The 19,653-nt window shown below is 52.7% G+C and overlaps 2 protein-coding genes across 3 annotated transcripts; one reads left to right on the top strand and one right to left on the bottom strand.

Annotated features, from left to right (window-relative positions):
* Window positions 1–2,114: 2,114 nt before the first annotated feature.
* Ccr10 (C-C motif chemokine receptor 10) lies at window positions 2,115–3,188 on the bottom strand (the record flags this gene model as incomplete). Its single annotated transcript, XM_021178427.2, has 1 exon — window positions 2,115–3,188. A coding segment is annotated over one exon (1,074 nt), but the record flags the coding sequence as incomplete, so codon positions are not given.
* Window positions 3,189–4,608: 1,420 nt separating this feature from the next.
* On the top strand, window positions 4,609–19,505 carry Cntnap1 (contactin associated protein 1). Of its 2 annotated transcripts, none has more exons than XM_021177568.2 (24): window positions 4,609–4,813; window positions 5,723–5,824; window positions 5,912–6,105; window positions 6,488–6,635; window positions 6,725–6,928; window positions 7,296–7,480; window positions 7,948–8,091; window positions 8,897–9,158; window positions 9,807–9,956; window positions 10,215–10,386; window positions 10,776–10,882; window positions 11,006–11,125; window positions 11,462–11,665; window positions 11,812–11,968; window positions 12,053–12,180; window positions 12,455–12,640; window positions 13,130–13,351; window positions 13,640–13,879; window positions 15,283–15,636; window positions 15,774–15,901; window positions 17,092–17,185; window positions 17,335–17,580; window positions 17,690–17,737; window positions 18,194–19,505. In XM_021177568.2, exons 1-24 carry the CDS (start codon window positions 4,744–4,746, stop codon window positions 18,472–18,474), a joined length of 4,146 nt encoding a protein of 1,381 aa, XP_021033227.2. In that variant the 5' UTR covers window positions 4,609–4,743; the 3' UTR covers window positions 18,475–19,505. The 2 variants fall into 2 exon arrangements, with proteins under 2 accessions (XP_021033227.2, XP_029340069.2); XM_029484209.2 differs by lacking the exon at window positions 4,609–4,813 and adding an exon at window positions 4,845–5,093.
* The last annotated feature ends 148 nt before the right edge of the window (window positions 19,506–19,653 follow it).

Raw genomic sequence — 19,653 nt, 5'->3', positions numbered from 1 at the left:
CGGCGGGTTGCATCATGTGTCTCTGGCTGAGTGACAGTAGGGAGGGGCGGGGGGGGGGGGGAGGAGGACTGGGGAGGGAGTGGGCGGTGCGATGTTAGACACGCCCCAGCTTCTGAGGTCGGACACGGGGTGTCTGTGGCGTCACGTAGGACCGCCTTCGTGCTCTTGTTTTAACTCTTGGCTCACCAAGCAGCAAATAAAAAAAACCCTTTTCGAAGGTCTGGAGAAGGAAGGGCATAAAGCTAGAAGGAAGCTAGGCTACTGACCTGTGATTACCTGTCACATCTTGGAATCCCTACAAAAGTAAAAGAGCCTTACTACCTTCAAGGCATTCCACACCTGCGTGTGAGAGAGTTAGCTAGCTGCAAAGGCAGCACTTCATCCTTGGAGTTAAAAGGGTCCAGATTTAGATCTTAGCCACCCCCACTTTTGAGATGAAAAAGCTGAGAAAGGAACTCCTGGAAGCCTCAGACAAAGATCTGAAATAAAAGCGAATTTACAGGGCATTGAACTGGAATGGGGAGAGTGGTTTGGCATGCTCGGGGATTCTGTGGTTTAAGAAAATCAATAGATCAGAGGCCTCTCAGGGCGACTATGATGCATTTCTGAACAAGAAGGGGTTAATAAGGGCGCTAAAGAGTACAGGGCGGGGTTCGCGCTACAGCCTAGACAGTGGGAGCGCGCACAAACTCGAGAGCGTTGCTGACTCAGCGGCGATTCCCGCGGTCACGGGCGGAGGGTTCCAGGTCCGCTCTGGTGGGTAGTGTGCGCCTCTTGGAGGATTTGCGCAGTTTTCAAGCCTCTCCTCGTTTCTGGCTCCAAGAGGCCAAATTTTTTAAGTCTTTTACACCGCCAGAGGCTCTAGGACACACGACTAGCCGGGCTGGGCTAGGCTAGGCTGGACGAAGTGCAGACCTCAGTCCAACGCCTCCCTAGGGACGCCACGCCCTTTTTGCCCCTAGACTCCAGGCTGGAGTGGTGGTCTGACTTTGCTGACCGAATACTAAACTGGGAAGAACTGTCTCATTGGAGCACAATCCTGGCAGTTGTGCAAAGCAAAGACCAGAAATCAATGCATCACCTCTAGAAGCCATCCTTATGGTACTTTCATATTGAAGTGGTGTATGCTGAGATTTCTGAGGGCCCGAGACTCCACAACCATAACCTCCCTTCCTCTTCAAGATCCTAGACACTTGCAAGCTGGAGAGTTCTGTCTGATAGCTAACCTCCCCTTTCCTGGCAAGCTATGCTCATTTCCTTTGGCTTGATCCCCAGGGGAAATAATCAGAGTGTGCAAGCGCCCTACACTATGAGCTCAGGCCCAGTAACACCTCTCGGAAAATTTGCAAATTGCAATCCCCTCATTCATATTCATATTCATATATACATATATATCCTAGGTAGAAAAGTCCACCTCGACATTTTTCTATTTCTTTTCTTCTTAGGCAGGATATTGCTATTATTCTTGATCTTTCTGTCTCAACCTCTGGAGTGGCTCGGGCTACAGGTATCCAGTTCACACACCATCAGACTCAACTTTTTAATTAGCATTTTTCTTTGCACAGCAGGACTTTAGAAGGGATCCAAAAACCTCTACCAGACCCACGCACGTACATCTGGGGACAGCATCACCCCATACATTTCACACGCTGGGATCTAGGTACTTGCAAAAGCAGCCATTACTGGACAGTGCTAGAGTTATTAGAAAGCCCTTTCTTACACTGACTCCGGAGGAGAAACCCCGCCCCTCCTCATCTGGCAGCTTTCCCACCTCACCTTGGTTGGCAGAGACCAAGTGAAGCATAGGGCGTGTCAGTACTCAAAGCTTTAGCCGACTCAGCAAAACCCCTGTCCCCTCACACCTCCCACTCAGACGCAAGCAGGGGCGTGGGGTGTAACCCACTGTCTTGGCCTTGCTGCAACCAAAGCTGGTAATTCAAAAATAGTAACAGTAGTTGGGTTGCATCTCATTTGCATAGAATCAATTTAATTAAGCACAGAGGCAATTCCTTTAGATCCTGAAGTCTTTCTCAGCGTCCCCCTACTTACTCCCCTTTCTATTATCCTCCCTGGGATCGTTTCTTTAGCCCACCCCCTTCTCTAGAATTGTAGCCCTAGTTGTCCCAAGAGAGACTGTGGGTCTCAGTAGGAGCAGAGCAGGAAGAAAGGCGGAGTCGACGGGGGCAGCGGCCACGAGGGTTGGGCTTCGGGCTGCATCCTCCGCCCTGGAGCAGCCTCCGCAGGTCCCGGCGGAAACGCAGGCCCAAAAAGGCATAAAGCACCGGATTGAGGCTGCAGCGGACCAGGGTCAAGCCGCCGGTGACCAGCAAAGCTAGATCCTTGCGCTTGCTGGAGGAGCAGCTCCGTTCGCGGGCTGCCAGTAGATCGGCTGTATCCAGCAGCAGGGCAAGGCTGTAGGGCAACTGCAGCACCACGAAGGCCACCACCAAGGCCACCACGACGCGCAGTGCACGCCGCCGCTCTGGCCCCCTGGCGGCCAGAAGCGTGCGGCCCAGGAGCGCATAACAGGCTGCCATGACGCCCAGAGGGAGCGCGAAGCCGAGGACCACCTGCGCCACCGCGCTTGCCCCTTTCACAGTCTGCGTGAGGCTTTCGGGAAAAATGAGCCGACAGCGTCGTTGGCCTTCACGTGGCCCGTCCCGGCTGAAAAGGAGCGCAGGTAGAGCCAGGAACAGCGACAACAGCCACACGAAGACTGAAACCAAGTGCGCACGGCTAGGCGTTGAGGGCCGCTGCCCGGATGGGAGAGCTCGTGCGATGGCCACATAGCGGTCAGCGCTGATACAGGCTAGGAAGAGGAAGCCAGCGTGGAAAGAGGCCGAGTAGAGGCCTGAGATGGCACGGCAGGTGGTACTTCCTAGATTCCAGCCCTGAAGAGCCCCTGCTGCAGCAAAAGGCAAAGTCAGGGCCAATAAAAGGTCAGCCAGGGCCAACTGGAGCAGGTGAACGGAGGTGGGAGATCGGGTAGTTCGTCTGGCTGCCAGATGGGTGGCCAAGACTAGGCCATTGCCAGCCAGACCCAGCACAGCCACCATCAGGGAGACACTGGGTTGGAAGGCCCGACTGAAAGCCTGGACATCAGCCTTGTAACAGAGCTCTGGCAGCGGCCCAACCGAATAGGCCTCCTCATCATACCCGGAGTAAAGTCCCCAGGAGACCTGGTGGCATCAAAATGAGATAAGGGACTGTGTAAGACATTCCCACACCCTTCCATCTCACACAGGTGGTCTTCATTCAAAGCCTCAACACCAGAAGACTGACTCACTCTCTCTCTCTCTCTCTCTCTCTCTCTCCAGATTCTTGCTAGTGTGTCCTGAACAGGCAGTTAAGCTTTGCTTGCAGTCTCTCTAACTCTGCTTCCAGCTTCCTGGATGACCTTCAGCAGCCACCGGCTTTTTCTGGACGCCACTTACTAAATGTGTTCTACCTGGTGTAGAAAAACCCTGTTCAGCCCACCTGGCAAGGCTAGCAGTGAGCACTGTTGAAACCGTGTAAGATAATAGACAACAGAAACATCTAGCTCACCCTAGACCAAGCATTTGTATTATTAATAAATCTCAGCGCTTCTGTTCGCTTTGCAGTGCCCTCTCCTGGAAAGCAAGTCAGATGCAGGGCTTTGCTTCAGCCCTGGACCCTAGACTTAAAGCTTAGGCTAAAGGGGCTGCTGTCTCCTTTCCCTTCTCTCCTCCCCACCCTACTGTTAGAGCACAGATGTATTGAAAACATTCACACCAAAGGGGTCTTATGTAGGATTTATAGGCTCCTCACAGGTGCTAGATGACAGAGGCCTGCTGTCAGGCAGGGAATCCCATCCCTTTCCCCTTCCCCACCCTCTCTGCAACCCTTCTCCCCCTCCCTGCCCCGACTCCCACCTGCTCTGTGGGCTTGGTCCCCATCTCTGGCTACAAGGGTTTCTGAGGTACAGCCACAGATGCTAAAGTTAAATAACTAGGGGGGGGCAGGAAGGAAGGGGTGGGGAGGAGGGCCAAGGAGGAGGGTTCACGTTTCCATCCCACCTTGCCCGATTTCTATCTAGTCAAAGGAAAAGGAATGCTTGCATGGTCTGGCACAAGTTTTGTTTTCCTCTGTGCCTTCGCTGTGTAAAGTACAGTAAGATGAAAGCGCGGAGTTGACAGTTACAAAGGTGTCCAGCACTGAGCCAGGAGCACAATTCACCTTCAGAAAACATTTTTTTAAAAAGATTTTAAATTTGCCCTTCATTCCATCTCTAGGTGTCCTTCTTCAAAGCTTTTCCCTTTTCATGAAAATGCTAGGCTCACCTCGCCCCCTCTGACTTCTCTTTTTTACCACCCTGTAGCCCCAGTCCTTGTCAGCCTTGGGTTAATTGGGGGTATTTCCCAACGGCAGGTTGTCTACCCCGCCCTTTCGTAATAGGGCTGAGGCATGCGCTTGCGCGGGGTCCAGGAAAAAAAAAAACGTGCGTGCCAGGAGAAAGGCTGGGGGAAGGGGGCAGAGAGAGAGGGAGAGGGAGGGAGAGAGGGAGAGAGAGAGAGAGAGAGAGAGAGAGAGAGAGAGAGAGAGAGAGAGAGAGAGAGAGAGAGAGAGATTGGGGGTAGGAGAGAGGGAGAGAGGGAAGGGTGGATAAGGACGGGGAAAAAAGCTTTGGTCAGCCGTGAACCCAGGAGAAAAGCTGGGAGCCTGAGCCAGAACGGGAGCCCTAGCGGCGCAACAAGGCTGACACCCAGCGTTGGTCAGCTCCGCATGATGAGTCTCCGGCTCTTCAGCATCCTGCTCGCCACGGTGGTCTCTGGAGCTTGGGGCTGGGGCTACTGTGAGTGCTGGTCTCAGAGGCAGGTGGGATTTGGTGCAGGAATCTGGAGCTTGTAGGGCGAGTCCTACACCGCATTGCGGCTGGGTGGTCGCCGGTCCTTCCAGTACGCACTAGCTCGCTCCCTTTTCCTGCCTCTCCCCAGCGCTCCGCAATGCAGCTTTGAGGCTGCTGAGCGCGCCACCGCTGTCTGGTACTGATCTCTGATCTGAGGAACCAGTCAGCCCAGGGGATTTGGAGCTGTTAATCCAAGCGGGAGCCGGTGCCTAGGTTTGAGGTTAAGGTTGGCTCTAAGTGTGGTACTGGTGACCCCGGCTAGAGTTGAGGCTTTTCCCTAAGGGGCTGGGGCTAGAATTGGGAGCTGACCCAGGAACTAGGTAGGGTTTGTGGTTGAGGCTGGGTTTTATGGCTCGAATTCAAATAGGAGTTGTTGACCCTGACTAAGGCCAAGGATGATGCTAAGAGTGGGAGTGGGGGTGGGAAGAAGCAGGGAGGGGTAGATTGGGAGTAAAGTCTGATTTGGGGATTGGTGCATGTTTTAGTGAGGGGGGTGCTGATGATCGGAAGTGATGGTAAAGCTGGGGTTAATTTCATGTTCTGAGGCCCATTTAGGTTTTAAATACGCTGAAGTTTGGGGACTATATTTAAGGGGATACTGAGCCAGGGAAGGCACTGGGCTAGCAAGAATCTAGCTTTGCATCTATAGATGGAGGCATAGCGTTAACCCTAAGAGAGGAAGGTAAGCTCCGTGGAGCTGTTGCTGAAGCCCAGGTTGAGTGCATGGCTTTAAGGTAGGGCTGAGTCAGCCACAGGGGGGCAGTGAAGAGGTGCTTTAACTACTAAGTGGGCACAGCCTTTGGAAGAGGGGAGTCACACTAACAAGCTCATTTCCTCGCCCCACCCCCACTCCAGACGGTTGCAATGAGGAGCTGGTGGGGCCTCTGTATGCACGGTCTCTGGGCGCTTCCTCCTACTATGGACTCTTTACTACAGCCCGCTTTGCCCGGCTACATGGTGAGCTTACCCAACCAAGGAGGGGAGGAGGACTCCAGAGAGCTGAGAGAGGGTAGTGGGTGGTAAAAGCCCTTGCCCCTTCTGTAGGCATCAGTGGATGGTCGCCCCGGATTGGGGACCCGAATCCTTGGCTGCAGATCGACTTAATGAAGAAGCATCGGATCCGGGCTGTGGCCACACAGGGAGCTTTTAATTCTTGGGATTGGGTCACACGTTACATGCTGCTCTACGGGGACCGTGTGGACAGCTGGACACCATTCTACCAAAAAGGGCACAATGCGGTACTCTCAGTGCCCAGGCACACATACTTGGGGAGCCTTCCCCAGCTCTGGGCCCTGGGCTGGGCACTAGCCTGAAGGGGAGGGGAGGAGAGGGGACTCTTCTCTTGGAATTTAGTCAGCTCAGACTGTTTTTCCACCAATCATAAGGATTAACGTACTTTAGGGTAAAACCTAGGAGAGAGCTTCCTGAGTTCAGTGACATTAGACTTTCACTTTGAAGAAATAATAGGATAGTCTAGACCAGGAAAACTAGTCCTGTGTGTAATCATGGAGACATGGGGATGGAGTAAACGCCTGTTTCTGCCCCAGTCAAGGTTGGGGGCATTGCTGCCAGAGAAGCTAAGGGTGGGGACATGGTTACTACTGTTCCAAATCCCCACAGACCTTCTTCGGTAATGTCAATGACTCGGCAGTGGTCCGCCATGACCTTCACTACCACTTTACGGCTCGCTACATCCGCATCGTGCCACTGGCCTGGAACCCGCGCGGCAAGATTGGCCTGAGGCTGGGCATCTATGGTTGTCCCTACAGTAAGGCTGTGGAGGCCAGGGGGTGGAGGCGAGGATCCTGAGAGGGACCATCTTCCTGGTCCCCTGCCCACCCACGGTCCTTTGCACAGCATCCAGCATCCTGTATTTTGACGGCGACGATGCCATCTCATACCGCTTCCAGCGAGGCGCCAGCCAAAGTCTTTGGGACGTGTTCGCTTTTAGTTTCAAGACAGAGGAGAAGGATGGGCTGTTGCTGCACACCGAGGGCTCCCAGGGGGATTATGTGACGCTTGAACTGCAAGGGGCGCACCTGCTGCTGCACATGAGCCTGGGTGAGCTTCAGAACCCCACAGGGGGTGCCCTGACTCAGGCTGCTCTTTCCCATTAACTGTCTGAGCCAAAACTCCTTTCCATAGCGCTTGGGGCTAGCAAAGCAGGGGGCGTGGAGTCAGGAGAACTGGCTTCGGTTTAGCAACCGTGGGGTAACCTTGAACATGGCGTCATAAACACATGCAGACACACAAAATGCTTTTTTCTATCTCATTCATAACACTCGTGTAATGAGATGCAAGCAGCGGCCTCCTCTCTGCTCCAGGCTTTGACTGGGTCCTGGGTAGCCTCTACCCTGTGTTGAGAGTTGCTGCTGGCACGGGAGCTAGGGCCTGCTAGAGTCCTCACCCTGTCCCGCATTGCCCTCAGGCAGCAGTCCCATCCAGCCAAGACCTGGTCACACCACGGTGAGCCTTGGTGGCGTTCTGAACGACCTAAGCTGGCACTATGTGCGGGTGGATCGATATGGCCGAGATGCAAATTTCACCCTGGATGGTTACGCCCATCACTTTGTGCTCAACGGCGACTTTGAAAGGCTGAATCTTGAAAATGAGGTGACCAAGGGTGGGGCACCATTTTGGGGATGTGACAAAGGATAAATGTGTGTGGGGAGGGATCCACTCCCCATCCTACCACGCGTGCCAGAGAGTCAGTTCTTATTGTCATTGTTCTGGTCCTCACTGGAGATCTCCTAAGATGGGTCTAGAAATTCAGATTTGGGGTACAGGGGGGGAAAGTAGAAAATTGTCCCCTAGTCTCCTCCCACAATTCTGTGCGGTTGATAAAGACCATGTCTACAATTTGACCTGCTGAAGGCCTACAGCCAACTAGTGCTGATGTTTAAGGCTTAAACCTGAACACAGCTCTTTATTGGCACTCGTCCTGGGGAAATGTGTTCAAAGACTTTCTGAAGCCAGGCCTAGTGCCTGTCGGTGGAAAGGGTACTTACTGCGCATGCGCACAGGAAAGGCAAGCGTTCCCCTAAGCCCATGGAAATGTCTCTTCACCCTGCTTCCTACAGATATTCATCGGGGGTCTAGTGGGCGCAGCCCGTAAGAACCTGGCCTACCGCCATAACTTCCGTGGCTGCATAGAAAACGTGATCTACAACCGGATCAACATTGCAGAAATGGCAGTGATGCGCCATTCACGGATCACCTTCGAGGCCAGTGGGCAGAGAGATCTGGGAGGACAGGGACACTAAAGCCACTTGGAAAGCCAAGAGGCAGAGAGGAAAGAGGTCTTGTTGGGAATGAGACTCACTCTGAAGGTCAGATTCTCAGATGTGGAGGGGAGTACCACGAACTCAAAGACCTAAGTACCATTCACCCCTTAGTTAAGCTGTGAATGGGTCCAGTCCATAGACCTCGAGGAAAATGAGGTGCAGAGGCTGAGAACAGTTTACTAGGAGCATGTGACTCCGAAGTGACAGGGTAGTCACTGAACTGTCTGTCACTCGAAGTCTTTTTTTTTTTTTTTTTTGGTTTTTCGAGACAGGGTTTCTCTATGTAGCCCTGGCTGTCCTGGCGCTCACTCTGTAGACCAGGCTGGCCTCGAACTCAGAAATCCACCTGCCTCTGCCTCCCGAGTGCTGGGATTAAAGGCGTGCACCACCAACGCCTGGCTACTCGAAGTCTTTTGATAAGCTTTCCTCTTTGGTCGACTCAGAAACTTGTGTGTATGCTCCACAGCCTTTGGGCTAAATTAGGCTATATGATACTGCTTTTAGCACTCTGAGAGGGATTTTTTTTTTTTTTTTTTTTTGCTTTTGCTTTATGGACATTGGGATTAGCAACAAAAAGCAAACACGGAGTGGGGGGTCGGAGGTTTGAAAGCAGGCTTGTTTGAGTCTCTTCCACAAACATGGGCATATTTGCATAGGGAATGGAAGGACCATAGTTGGAATTCTTAGGGAGTGAGAATATTGATGGCGAGTCCTGATGCATCCATCCATTCTTTTTTTTTTTTAGGGTAATGTGGCTTTCCGTTGCTTGGATCCCGTTCCACACCCCATCAACTTCGGAGGCCCTCACAACTTCGTCCAAGTGCCTGGCTTTCCACGCCGAGGCCGCCTAGCAGTCTCTTTTCGTTTCCGCACCTGGGACCTCACAGGGCTGCTCCTCTTCTCCCACTTGGGGGACGGGCTGGGTCACGTGGAGCTGATGCTTAGTGAAGGGCAAGTTAATGTATCCATCGCGCAGACTGGCCGCAAGAAGCTTCAGTTTGCTGCTGGTGAGGGGCCCGAGGGGAGGCAGAAACAGGCTAGAAAAGGGTGGTGGTGGGGAATCTGGAAGAAACAGGTGTGTTCTGCTTCTGGGGGGGGGGGGTCCTGAAGATGCTTGCCAGTTATAACCAGCTTTGCACACTATATCAATGTCTAGGGCTGCAGATAGTGAAGGGAGCTGTCAGAGGTGCCACTACGAAGGGAGTGAAGTGTAATAATAGGGTACACTTAGACTGCTGTTGGGAATCAGAGTGAGGCTGCTGCTTCCCCACTTTTCTCTGGTGGCTTGTGATAATGTACGCCCATAATCCCAACATCTGGGAGGACAGGACAGGAAAACCACAAGTTTGAGGCCAGTCAGGACTACATAGTGAGTTCTAGGCCAGGCTGGAATACAGTGAGACCCTGTCTCAAAAGCACAGCAAGGGGCTGTGTTGTGCAAGAACAGTACCATTAGCTAAACTGCTCTCCACGCCCCCTGTGATTCCATGAGGATCCAACGCCTCCTTCTGGCTTCCCAGGGTACTACACTCATGCACACAGTTCGGAAAAAAAATTTTTTTTTTTTTTTTTTAAAGATGGGGAAAAACAAACCAATCTTCTCATATTCTGGTTACTGCCTCTACCCACTTACCCCATCCTCCTTTCTCATTCAGGGTACCGCCTGAATGATGGCTTCTGGCACGAGGTGAACTTTGTGGCACAGGAAAACCATGCAGTCATCAGTATTGATGATGTGGAAGGGGCAGAGGTCAGGGTTTCATACCCACTGCTGATCCGCACAGGGACTTCATACTTCTTTGGTGGTAAGCGAGGGGCAACTTTGCCCTGTCTCTGGGTGGGAAGGTCCTATTTCACTTCTGATGGGGCCACATAGAGAGTATTGGAGAGACCAATCCTCCTTTCACCTCCGGGACCTTGGGCTGTATAGGTCCTTGCCATTATTTGCACTTTGATTCTTGCATCCTTTTACTTATGTACGGCTCTTTCTTGGCATTTCCCCAGTGGGGGCGGGGCATCTGGGAGCTCTCCTGGGAAGGACCTCACAGGTGTGGTTGCTCCAGGTTGTCCCAAACCAGCCAGTCGATGGGGCTGCCACTCCAACCAGACAGCATTCCATGGCTGCATGGAGCTGCTCAAGGTGGACGGTCAACTGGTCAACCTCACTCTGGTAGAGTTTCGGAAGCTCGGTTACTTTGCTGAGGTCCTCTTTGACACATGTGGCATCACAGACAGGTATCTAGAAGTGACCCCTAGATACCTAGCAAGTGACCTCACTTCCATTTTTCATTTTTAAAGTAATCTCCCTTCTCCTTGTGTCCATGCCCCCACCTACACACACACACACACACACAGTCTTCCTTCACCTCTTTCCTATTTCTTTCTGTAAAGTTGCAGGTACCCAGGATTGAAAGAAAATTTCTATTCAGTCCTAAGGTTTTTGTTTGGCAGGGTCTATGTACTTTCTTTTGGCACAAAGAGGACCACACTTGATCCCTGTAGACTACCTAGTGTCCGTGTCTGGGGTTGTACGTAGTCAGTTAGGTGGGAAGTGGGCCGGGGTCCTGGTCCTTTGGGAAGCTGGTCCCAAGCTTCCTTCCCTTGGTGCTTCACCCCTTCCACAGATGCAGCCCTAATATGTGTGAGCATGACGGACGATGCTACCAGTCTTGGGATGACTTCATCTGCTACTGTGAACTTACCGGATACAAGGGAGTTACCTGCCACGAACGTAAGCCAGATGGTATAGGGAGTGAGGGGAAGGTTGTTGGGGATCAGGAAGCTTTCTAGAGGTGGTAGGGATGGCCATTCTTCTAGCCTTCTAGCTCCACAATTGTCTTGCCGCCCCCACTAGCATTGTACAAGGAGTCCTGTGAGGCCTATCGGCTCAGTGGGAAATATTCTGGAAACTACACCATTGATCCTGACGGCAGTGGACCCCTGAAGCCGTTTGTGGTGTATTGTGACATCCGAGGTAAGTGACTTTTGATGGGTGAGGGAGAGGGTTGACTAGGCAACGTATGAGATGTGGGGGTCAGAGAAGCTGTAGGAGGGGTCAAGAGCAAACCATAGTGTGTGGGGGGGTAAAGGACGGTGTGGAAAAGGGACATCTAAAAAATGTGTAATGTAGCCTTACAGCTAACTTGCCACTTCTGGTCATTCCAGCAGCCTCATCTCCATCCTCTGGTGTGGAGGGCCCAAGGCTGGACCGAAGGGAATTGCTCAGCCACTTTTATAGGCTCTAGCTAGGTTGGTAAGGAGGGAGACAAAATGTTCATGTCCAGCCAAAGCTCTGTCCCTTCTCTTTCAGAGAACCGAGCGTGGACAGTTGTGCGGCATGACAGGCTGTGGACCACTCGAGTGACTGGTTCCAGCATGGACCGGCCCTTTCTGGGGGCCATTCAATACTGGAATGCCTCCTGCGAGGAAGTCAGCGCTCTGGCCAATGCTTCCCAACACTGTGAGCAGTGGATCGAGTTTTCCTGCTACAATTCCCGGCTGCTCAACACTGCAGGTTGATGCTGGCGACAGGGAGGGCAAAGGCATGCCTGGAGGAGAGTCTTGGGTGGGGGTAAGGTCAGGGCTGCTTGAACCCAGGTATGAGGAACTCAGAGGCTGATGGAGAGGCAGGGACTGGAAGCTGCTTGGTGTCTTCCCCAGGAGGCTACCCCTACAGCTTTTGGATTGGCCGTAATGAGGAACAGCATTTCTACTGGGGAGGCTCCCAGCCTGGGATCCAGCGCTGTGCCTGTGGGCTGGACCAGAGCTGTGTGGACCCTGCACTGCACTGCAATTGTGATGCCGACCAGCCACAGTGGTGAGGACAGGAGGGCCGGCTTTTGGAGACTTACAGGGGCAGCTGAGAGGCACGGTGGAGTCACCGAATCCTATATTCCCACAGGAGAACAGACAAGGGGCTCCTGACCTTTGTAGACCATCTGCCTGTCACTCAGGTAGTGGTAGGTGATACAAACCGCTCAAATTCTGAAGCTCAGTTCTTCCTGAGGCCTCTGCGCTGCTATGGTGACCGTGAGTGGCAGACTCCTTTGGTGTGCCTGTCCAGTACTGACTGTTTCCCTGCTCCACTGGGAATCTCTAAGCCACGTGGCCGGATGCTCCTGCTGTGACCTGATCCCTGCTTTCCTTGAACCTCTGCACCTTATTCACCCACATCTTAATCTCTCTTCAAAGACTCTCCCCAAGCTCTCCCTACTCTGCCCTCCCTTCCTCCTGCCCACTGAGGCTCCTTGCTCCTCCACCCTCCAGCTCCCTTGACAAGGCCTTCCTCACCCTGTTTTTGCAGGCAATTCCTGGAACACCATCTCCTTCCACACTGGAGCTGCACTGCGTTTCCCTCCGATCCGAGCCAACCACAGCCTCGATGTCTCATTCTACTTCAGGACCTCGGCTCCCTCAGGTGTCTTCCTAGAAAACATGGGGGGTCCTTTCTGCCGGTGGCGCCGACCTTACGTGAGAGTGGAGCTCAACAGTAAGTGGGCAGGGCTAGGAGGAATGTGGGTAGAGATGGCTGAGGGGGCTACGTTAGGGAGCAGGGCGGTCACCCTTCTGAGAGGTGGCAGGGAGAAGATTGGAGATCACTCTGGTCCTAGACTTACTGTCTTGGTGTCTGGCTGTGTGGCCAGAGACCCTTGGACACATGCTCCACCTCTGTGGGCCCTTTACCCCTTGTGAAAAAGGAGCTAGGCTCTTGAGGTCTCAACCATCTCTAATTAGCTGTGCTTCTAGCCTGGGCATTTAAACTGGGAAACTGATTGCAAGGAATCTGTAACACAGGGGAACAGATTGACATATTGTGGTTTTAAGCCTTTTGTAGATTTTTGTCTTAGGCTGTGAACAAAGTAGAGGGCCATAGGGGGACCCCCATCAGGTGAGGAGATTGTATTGGGCAAGAATACTGTGAGGGACCTGGGGAATCCGAGCCCCCCTTTACCCCCTTAACTACTGTCATGCTGTGCAGCATCCCGGGATGTGGTCTTTGCCTTTGATATTGGCAATGGGGATGAGAACCTGACAGTGCACTCGGATGACTTTGAGTTTAACGATGATGAGTGGCATTTGGTCCGAGCTGAAATCAACGTGAAGCAGGCCCGGCTGCGAGTGGATCACCGGCCCTGGGTGCTAAGGCCCATGCCCCTGCAGACCTACATCTGGCTGGTGTATGACCAACCCCTCTATGTGGGTAAGCAGGAACCCAGGAGGAGGGAGAAAGCCTCCATGACATTCCTACACTCTCATGGGCCACTTTTCCAGGAAGCCCATGTTCTAATCCTCTATGCCCAAGTGAGCCAAAGGGCCATGTATCTCCTTCGCTCCTTCATATCCTAGTCTATCCTCCTAGCCCTTCCTGGGCTCCCTTCTCGATCACAGTACTGATTCCTGTCTCTGGCTCTATAGTCATTTTAGGGGAGCTCTTGGGATGTTCTACCTTTGACCTACATCCCCAGCCTCTCTACTTACTCCTGACCAGGATCTGCAGAGCTTAAGAGGCGCCCTTTTGTGGGCTGCTTGAGGGCCATGCGTTTGAATGGAGTGACTCTGAACTTGGAGGGCCGTGCCAATGCCTCTGAGGGCACCTTCCCCAACTGCACGGGCCACTGCACCCACCCCCGGTTCCCCTGTTTCCATGGAGGACGCTGTGTGGAGCGATACAGCTACTACACATGTGACTGTGACCTCACAGCTTTTGATGGGCCGTATTGCAATCACGGTCAGTGCTGCTAGTTACTAGGGATGGAGCGGGCATGGGGAGGTGGGGATGACAAGGAGCCTTAGGGCATGATGGGAGTTTAGAGAGAAGATTACAAGTCAGCAGTCATGGAAAACTAGAATTGTCAGTAGACTTCTGAGTTCTTTTTTTTGTTTTGTTTTGTTTTGTTTTTTTCGAGCCAGGGTTTCTCTGTGTAGCCCTGGCTGTCCTGGAACTCACTTTGAAGACCAGGCTGGCCTCGAACTCAGAAATCCACCTGCCTCTGCCTCCCCAGTGCTGGGATTAAAGGCATGCACCATCACGCCCGGCGACTTCTGAGTTCTTAAATGGGGCAATCAGGCCACCAGAATATGCTGGGTAACTCCTAAGTCATAATGAAAAACAGAGGGACAGTAGACCTAGCTGACACAAGAGCCCCAACATTAGTCAAATAACTCCCTTTTTCCCACTGTTGTCAAGGTCACACAGACCCCAGGCTCCCAGACCTCACGCACATCTACTTTGTGTACACGCAGATGTATGTGCATGTATGTATGGAGGTGCGTGCACGTGTGTACGGAGGTCAGGGGTCAACCTCAGGTGTTGTTTCTCGGGTGCACCCACCTTGTGTCTTCAGACAGGTCTCTCACTGGGACCTGGAACTCAGTAATTAGGTAGGCTACCTGGACAGTGAGCCACAGAGATCCTCTTGCCTTGGCCTCCCCAGCCGTGGGATTCCAAGTGTGTGCCATCACAACTAACTTGTGTGTGGGTGCTACGGATTGAATTCATGGCCTCACACTGGTACGGCAAGCACTTTATCAACTGAACAAGGGTCCTAGCTCTGGTAGTGACTTTGGTTTCACAATGCATTTCTCCCCTGGCCGTTTCCTGTCTGACTATCACTGAATTCCTAAAACAGGTCTACAAGCTGAGTCTTGGTTGAGGTGAAGCTTGAAATTCAACATATCCAGACTCTATTTTCTTAAGGCTGGCCCAAGTGGGTTACTGTGGGTGGAGTCTGGTAGTTTAGGGAGACACAGGAAGTATGAATAACAACATATAATTGGATGGAGCCGGGGTATCTTAATTCTCATCTTGGCCACCCACGTACACCACATTCTTGGGGGAAGTCACAACCCATCTTTAGGGTTCAGTGTCCTCACCTGTAAATGCAGGGATAAGACCAGATGACCTTTCAAGTTTCTTATACCATTATTCTTCTACTTAGTGCTAGATGAGTTGGTGTGGGCCTGTAATGCAAGCACTTTTCAGGCTGGCTGTAAATTTGAGTTACAAAGACCGTGTCCCCAAAATTGAAGTGGGGGGAAAAAAAAGCAAATAGTGGCAGATACAGGTATGTACATGGGTTGGTGACATAAAAACCCTTTGAACTTGTGACTGAGAAGTTATCTCTGCTTCAGATATTGGCGGATTCTTTGAGACCGGCACATGGATGCGCTATAACCTCCAGTCAGCACTGCGCTCTGCAGCCCGGGAGTTCTCTCACATGCTGAGCCGGCCAGTGCCAGGCTACGAGCCTGGCTATATTCCAGGCTACGACACTCCTGGTTACGTGCCTGGATACCACGGCCCTGGGTACCGCCTGCCTGAGTACCCGAGGCCCGGCCGGCCAGTGCCCGGATATCGGGGGCCTGTCTACAACGTCACTGGAGAGGAGGTCTCCTTTAGCTTCAGCACCAACTCTGCTCCTGCCATCCTGCTCTATGTCAGCTCCTTTGTACGTGACTACATGGCTGTGCTCATCAAGGAAGACGGTAAGTGCTCCTCCGCCCTCTCCCTGCAGGTGCCCAGGCTCCCGCAGAGACTGACTAATGCAGAGATCCAGTCCTTTAGATGATGAGGGACTGTGGAAGCTGAGACAAGACCCCATGTCCCTCCTCCCACCCTACAGGGACCCTACAGCTTCGGTATCAGTTGGGCACCAGTCCCTATGTGTACCAGTTAACCACCCGGCCAGTGACTGATGGTCAGCCCCATAGCGTCAACATCACCCGGGTCTACCGAAACCTCTTTATCCAGGTACAGGTGGAAGGGGATGGGCCAGTTAAGTCATAGCCTCACCACCCTGGCTATGGCACCAAGAAAACGTCTAATGATTACATGTCTGAAACACAGCTCAGTAATACAAGGGATTTTCACATGTATCACCTCTCAGGACCCTCACATCAGCTCTGTGAAGTAGGTGTGGCTAGAAATTACCCTGAGGCTGGGCGGTGGTGGCGCACGCCTTTAATCCCAGCACTTGGGAGGCAGAGGCAGGCGGATTTCTGAATTTGAGGCCAGCTTGGTCTACAGAGTGAGTTCCAGGACAGCCAGGGCTGTCAGAGAAATCCTGTCTTGAAAACAAACAAACAAACAAACAAACAAACAAACAAGACATTACTTTGAGCTTCACTTTATAAGCCAGCAAACAGGCTGGTAAGCAGAAGCCAAAGTGTCTTCCTCAGTCAGACTCGTAGGGGATGCTGACTTAGTTGATACAGTTGATACAGCTTAGTTGACTGTACAGGGCTTGTCTACTAGGCATGAAGCCCTGGGTCCCATCCCCAGCACTGCACAGCCATGTCATCTCAGTATGTGGGAGGCTGGGGCAGGAGGAGCAGAAGTTTAAGATCATCCTTGGCTACATGGCAAGTCTGAGGCCAGCCTGAGCTAACATGAAACCCTGTATGAAAAGGGGGTGCTGGTGAGATACTCAGTGAGGAGAGCCTGATGACCAGAGTGTGATCCCGAGATCCACATTGGAAAAGGGGAGAGATGACAGTCGCGTTGTTACCTGAACTCCAGACAAATTGTGTGGCGCTCCCCGTAAGAAATAAAGTGTAGCTGGGTACAGTAGCTCAAGCCTTTAATCCTAGCCCTTGGGGAGGCAGAGGTAGACATGGACCTCTGACTCTGAGGCCAGCCTGGTCTACACTGAATTCCATGACAGCCAGGGCTATGTAGAGAGACCCTGACTACCCTCCCCCCCACCCCCGCCAAAACCGAACCAAACCAAACCAGAAATGAAAGTCAAGCTACCAGCACAGTGCAAAGCTAAGGGTTAAAAACAGACTGAGTCAGGAGTCAAATCCTAGCTCTGGGCCCAGGGGTTTGTTCGTTTTTTTGAGCAAGGCTAGTTTGGGCAGAGTGAATCCCTTCCTTGGTCTTGGCTGTGTCCATCCAGGGTTTTCCTCCCTCCCTCCCTCCCTCCCGCACTTCTACCCTAGGTGGACTACTTCCCGCTGACAGAACAGAAGTTCTCTCTCCTGGTGGACAGCCAGCTGGATTCACCCAAGGCCTTGTATCTAGGGCGTGTGATGGGTAAGCTGCTTGTGAGGATGGATCTGGGGAGAGGAGCAAGCGAGAGTGGGGAGGCAGAAAGAGCAGCGAGGGTAGTGGGAGGGGAATGGAAGAGGGGCAAGGCTTCTGGGTGAACCCTGACACCTCTTTCTTGGCCGCCTCTCCCTCAGAGACAGGAATCATTGACCCAGAGATTCAGCGGTATAACACCCCAGGATTCTCAGGCTGCCTGTCTGGTGTCCGGTTCAACAATGTGGCTCCTCTCAAGACCCATTTCCGAACCCCTCGCCCCATGACTGCTGAGCTGGCAGAGGCCATGCGGGTTCAAGGAGAACTGTCAGAATCTAACTGTGGAGCTATGCCACGCCTTGTCTCTGAGGTGCCACCAGAACTTGATCCCTGGTACCTGCCTCCAGGTGAATCCCTAGACACAAGTGAAGATGGGGGTGGGGTGGGGTAACAGTGATGGGAAATGGCTCTGAATACAGAGGCAGCGTCTCTTAATTAGCCTTTCCTCCTCTTTAGATTTCCCATACTACCATGATGACGGATGGATTGCCATACTCTTAGGTTGTAAGTAGCACTGACCACGAACCCGACTTCCCAAGCGCACCTCGCTAGCATCCTCCCTGGCTCCTGTCCTCAGAAGTGGGGTGGGTGGAGGCATTAGCTGTGAGATGGCAGGAAGAAGGCGGGGACAGGCTATGCTGACATCAGTATTTAGCTGGGGGAGGACTAGGCAGCTATAAATTTTTAATTGAAATGAAATATTAAAATGCAGCCCCAGTTACAGGCTGAGGAAAAATAGAAATGTAGTAACATCTAGAGAAATAAGAAATTGGAGAAGCCATCAGAGACAGGGAAAGGGTAAAGTGGGCAGTGGATAAGCCAAGAATTCAGACATTCTAGACAGAGCCATGGCCTGACACAGTTATGTTTGCTATACCCGGGTGTACATGATGCTTTGGCCGAGCGTGTATGTGTGTACCCCGAAGGCCTTCCCTAAGTTGTTCCTTTTCTTCCGTTCAGTTTTGGTGGCCTTCCTGCTGCTGGGGCTTGTGGGAATGCTGGTGCTGTTCTATCTGCAAAATCATCGATACAAGGGCTCCTACCACACCAACGAGCCCAAGGCCACCCACGATTCCCATCCTGGCGGCAAAGCTCCACTCCCTCCCTCAGGCCCTGCCCAGGCCCCTGCCCAGGCCCCTGCCCCTACTCCAGCTCCCACCCCAGCCCCAGCCCCAGCCTCTGGCCCAGGCCCCAGAGACCAGAACCTCCCCCAGATCTTGGAGGAGTCCAGGTCTGAATGAGTCACAAGGGCTTCAGGGACCAAGGCCAACTCCTCTAAGTCCCCTCAGCTCCTGCCTCCCCCCCTCCCCTGCCAGGGACATTTGGCTCTTCTAAGCAGGCTCTGTTCACCAGGAGGATTCCCCTCTTGCCAAGTTTGGTGCGCAGAGCTACAGATGGGACCAAAGGGAGTGGCCGAGCCTCACTGCCTAAACCAATGCCCTGCTCATCCCTCTACCCACCCCCGCCCCCAGCTCTAGGCTGTTTGCCTGCCCTACGGGAGAAAGCCCATGGAGCTGAGACAGGCCTTTCCTGCCATCTCTGTCCCAGCTGCTGGCAAGGATTAACAACGAAGGGCAGGGGAGATGAACTGCCTCCCTTCCTGTGTACACTATCAGCAGGGACAGATGTGGGGGATCGAGGGGCTGCTAAAACACACCCTGGAGCCTCCCCACTGCCCTGCTGACCGGCTGTCTTCCATCTGCTTCCTCTCAGCTGGGGCTGAGGGAAGAACATCACCACCCCACCCCCACCTCACTCAACCCTTTTTGTTCTTACAGAGACCAAGAGGCCTCAGTTTAGCACTTTAGTACCTCCGCTGCTTCACTTGCTTCAGCCAAAGCCATAAAAAGCCTGCGAGTAGAAAAAATAATGCAGACGCCCTGCCTAGCCAGCCCTCTACTCTTCCACCCCTTTTCAATATGCAATAGCCTTGGTGCCTGTGCGCAAGCCTGGCCCTCTCCAATGCATGAGGAGCCCTCCCCCCTCTGCTCAGAAATGCTGCTGCGTTTACCCAGGAGGTCATATTCTTTATATATATTTTTTGTTGCAGAGTCTCTCTCCAGAGAACTATATATTACTCTAATTTTTTAATTATCTGTTTATATATAAAAGAACTCAGTGGGCTCTCCTGTGCTGTGCCCAGTTTGTAGCGAGCTCCTTCTGTGTTTGATGTCTCATGAGTCCTGCCAGCCGCTCACCCACGTGCTGGGCCTCCACTCTAGTGCAGGGCAGAGCCTGCTGTGCCCTCAACTGAGCAGGTTCAATAAAGCAGCGTGGCAGAGCCCCGTCTGTGCGTGGTGGCTGACATCCTGGCCAAGGAACTGATGAAGTCTTCAGGGAACTATTCTGAGAGCTTGGAAATTTCTAGTCCTCAAAACCTATGCATAGAAGCCAGGCAGCGGTGGTGCACACCTTCAACC

Source organism: Mus caroli, unplaced genomic scaffold, assembly GCF_978045245.1.
Source record: "Mus caroli unplaced genomic scaffold, Mus_caroli_1 scaffold_13, whole genome shotgun sequence".
Taxonomy (NCBI): Eukaryota; Metazoa; Chordata; class Mammalia; order Rodentia; family Muridae; genus Mus; species Mus caroli.
Note: the sequence above shows the minus strand (reverse complement) of the source record. Positions and strands in the feature narration are given on the sequence as shown.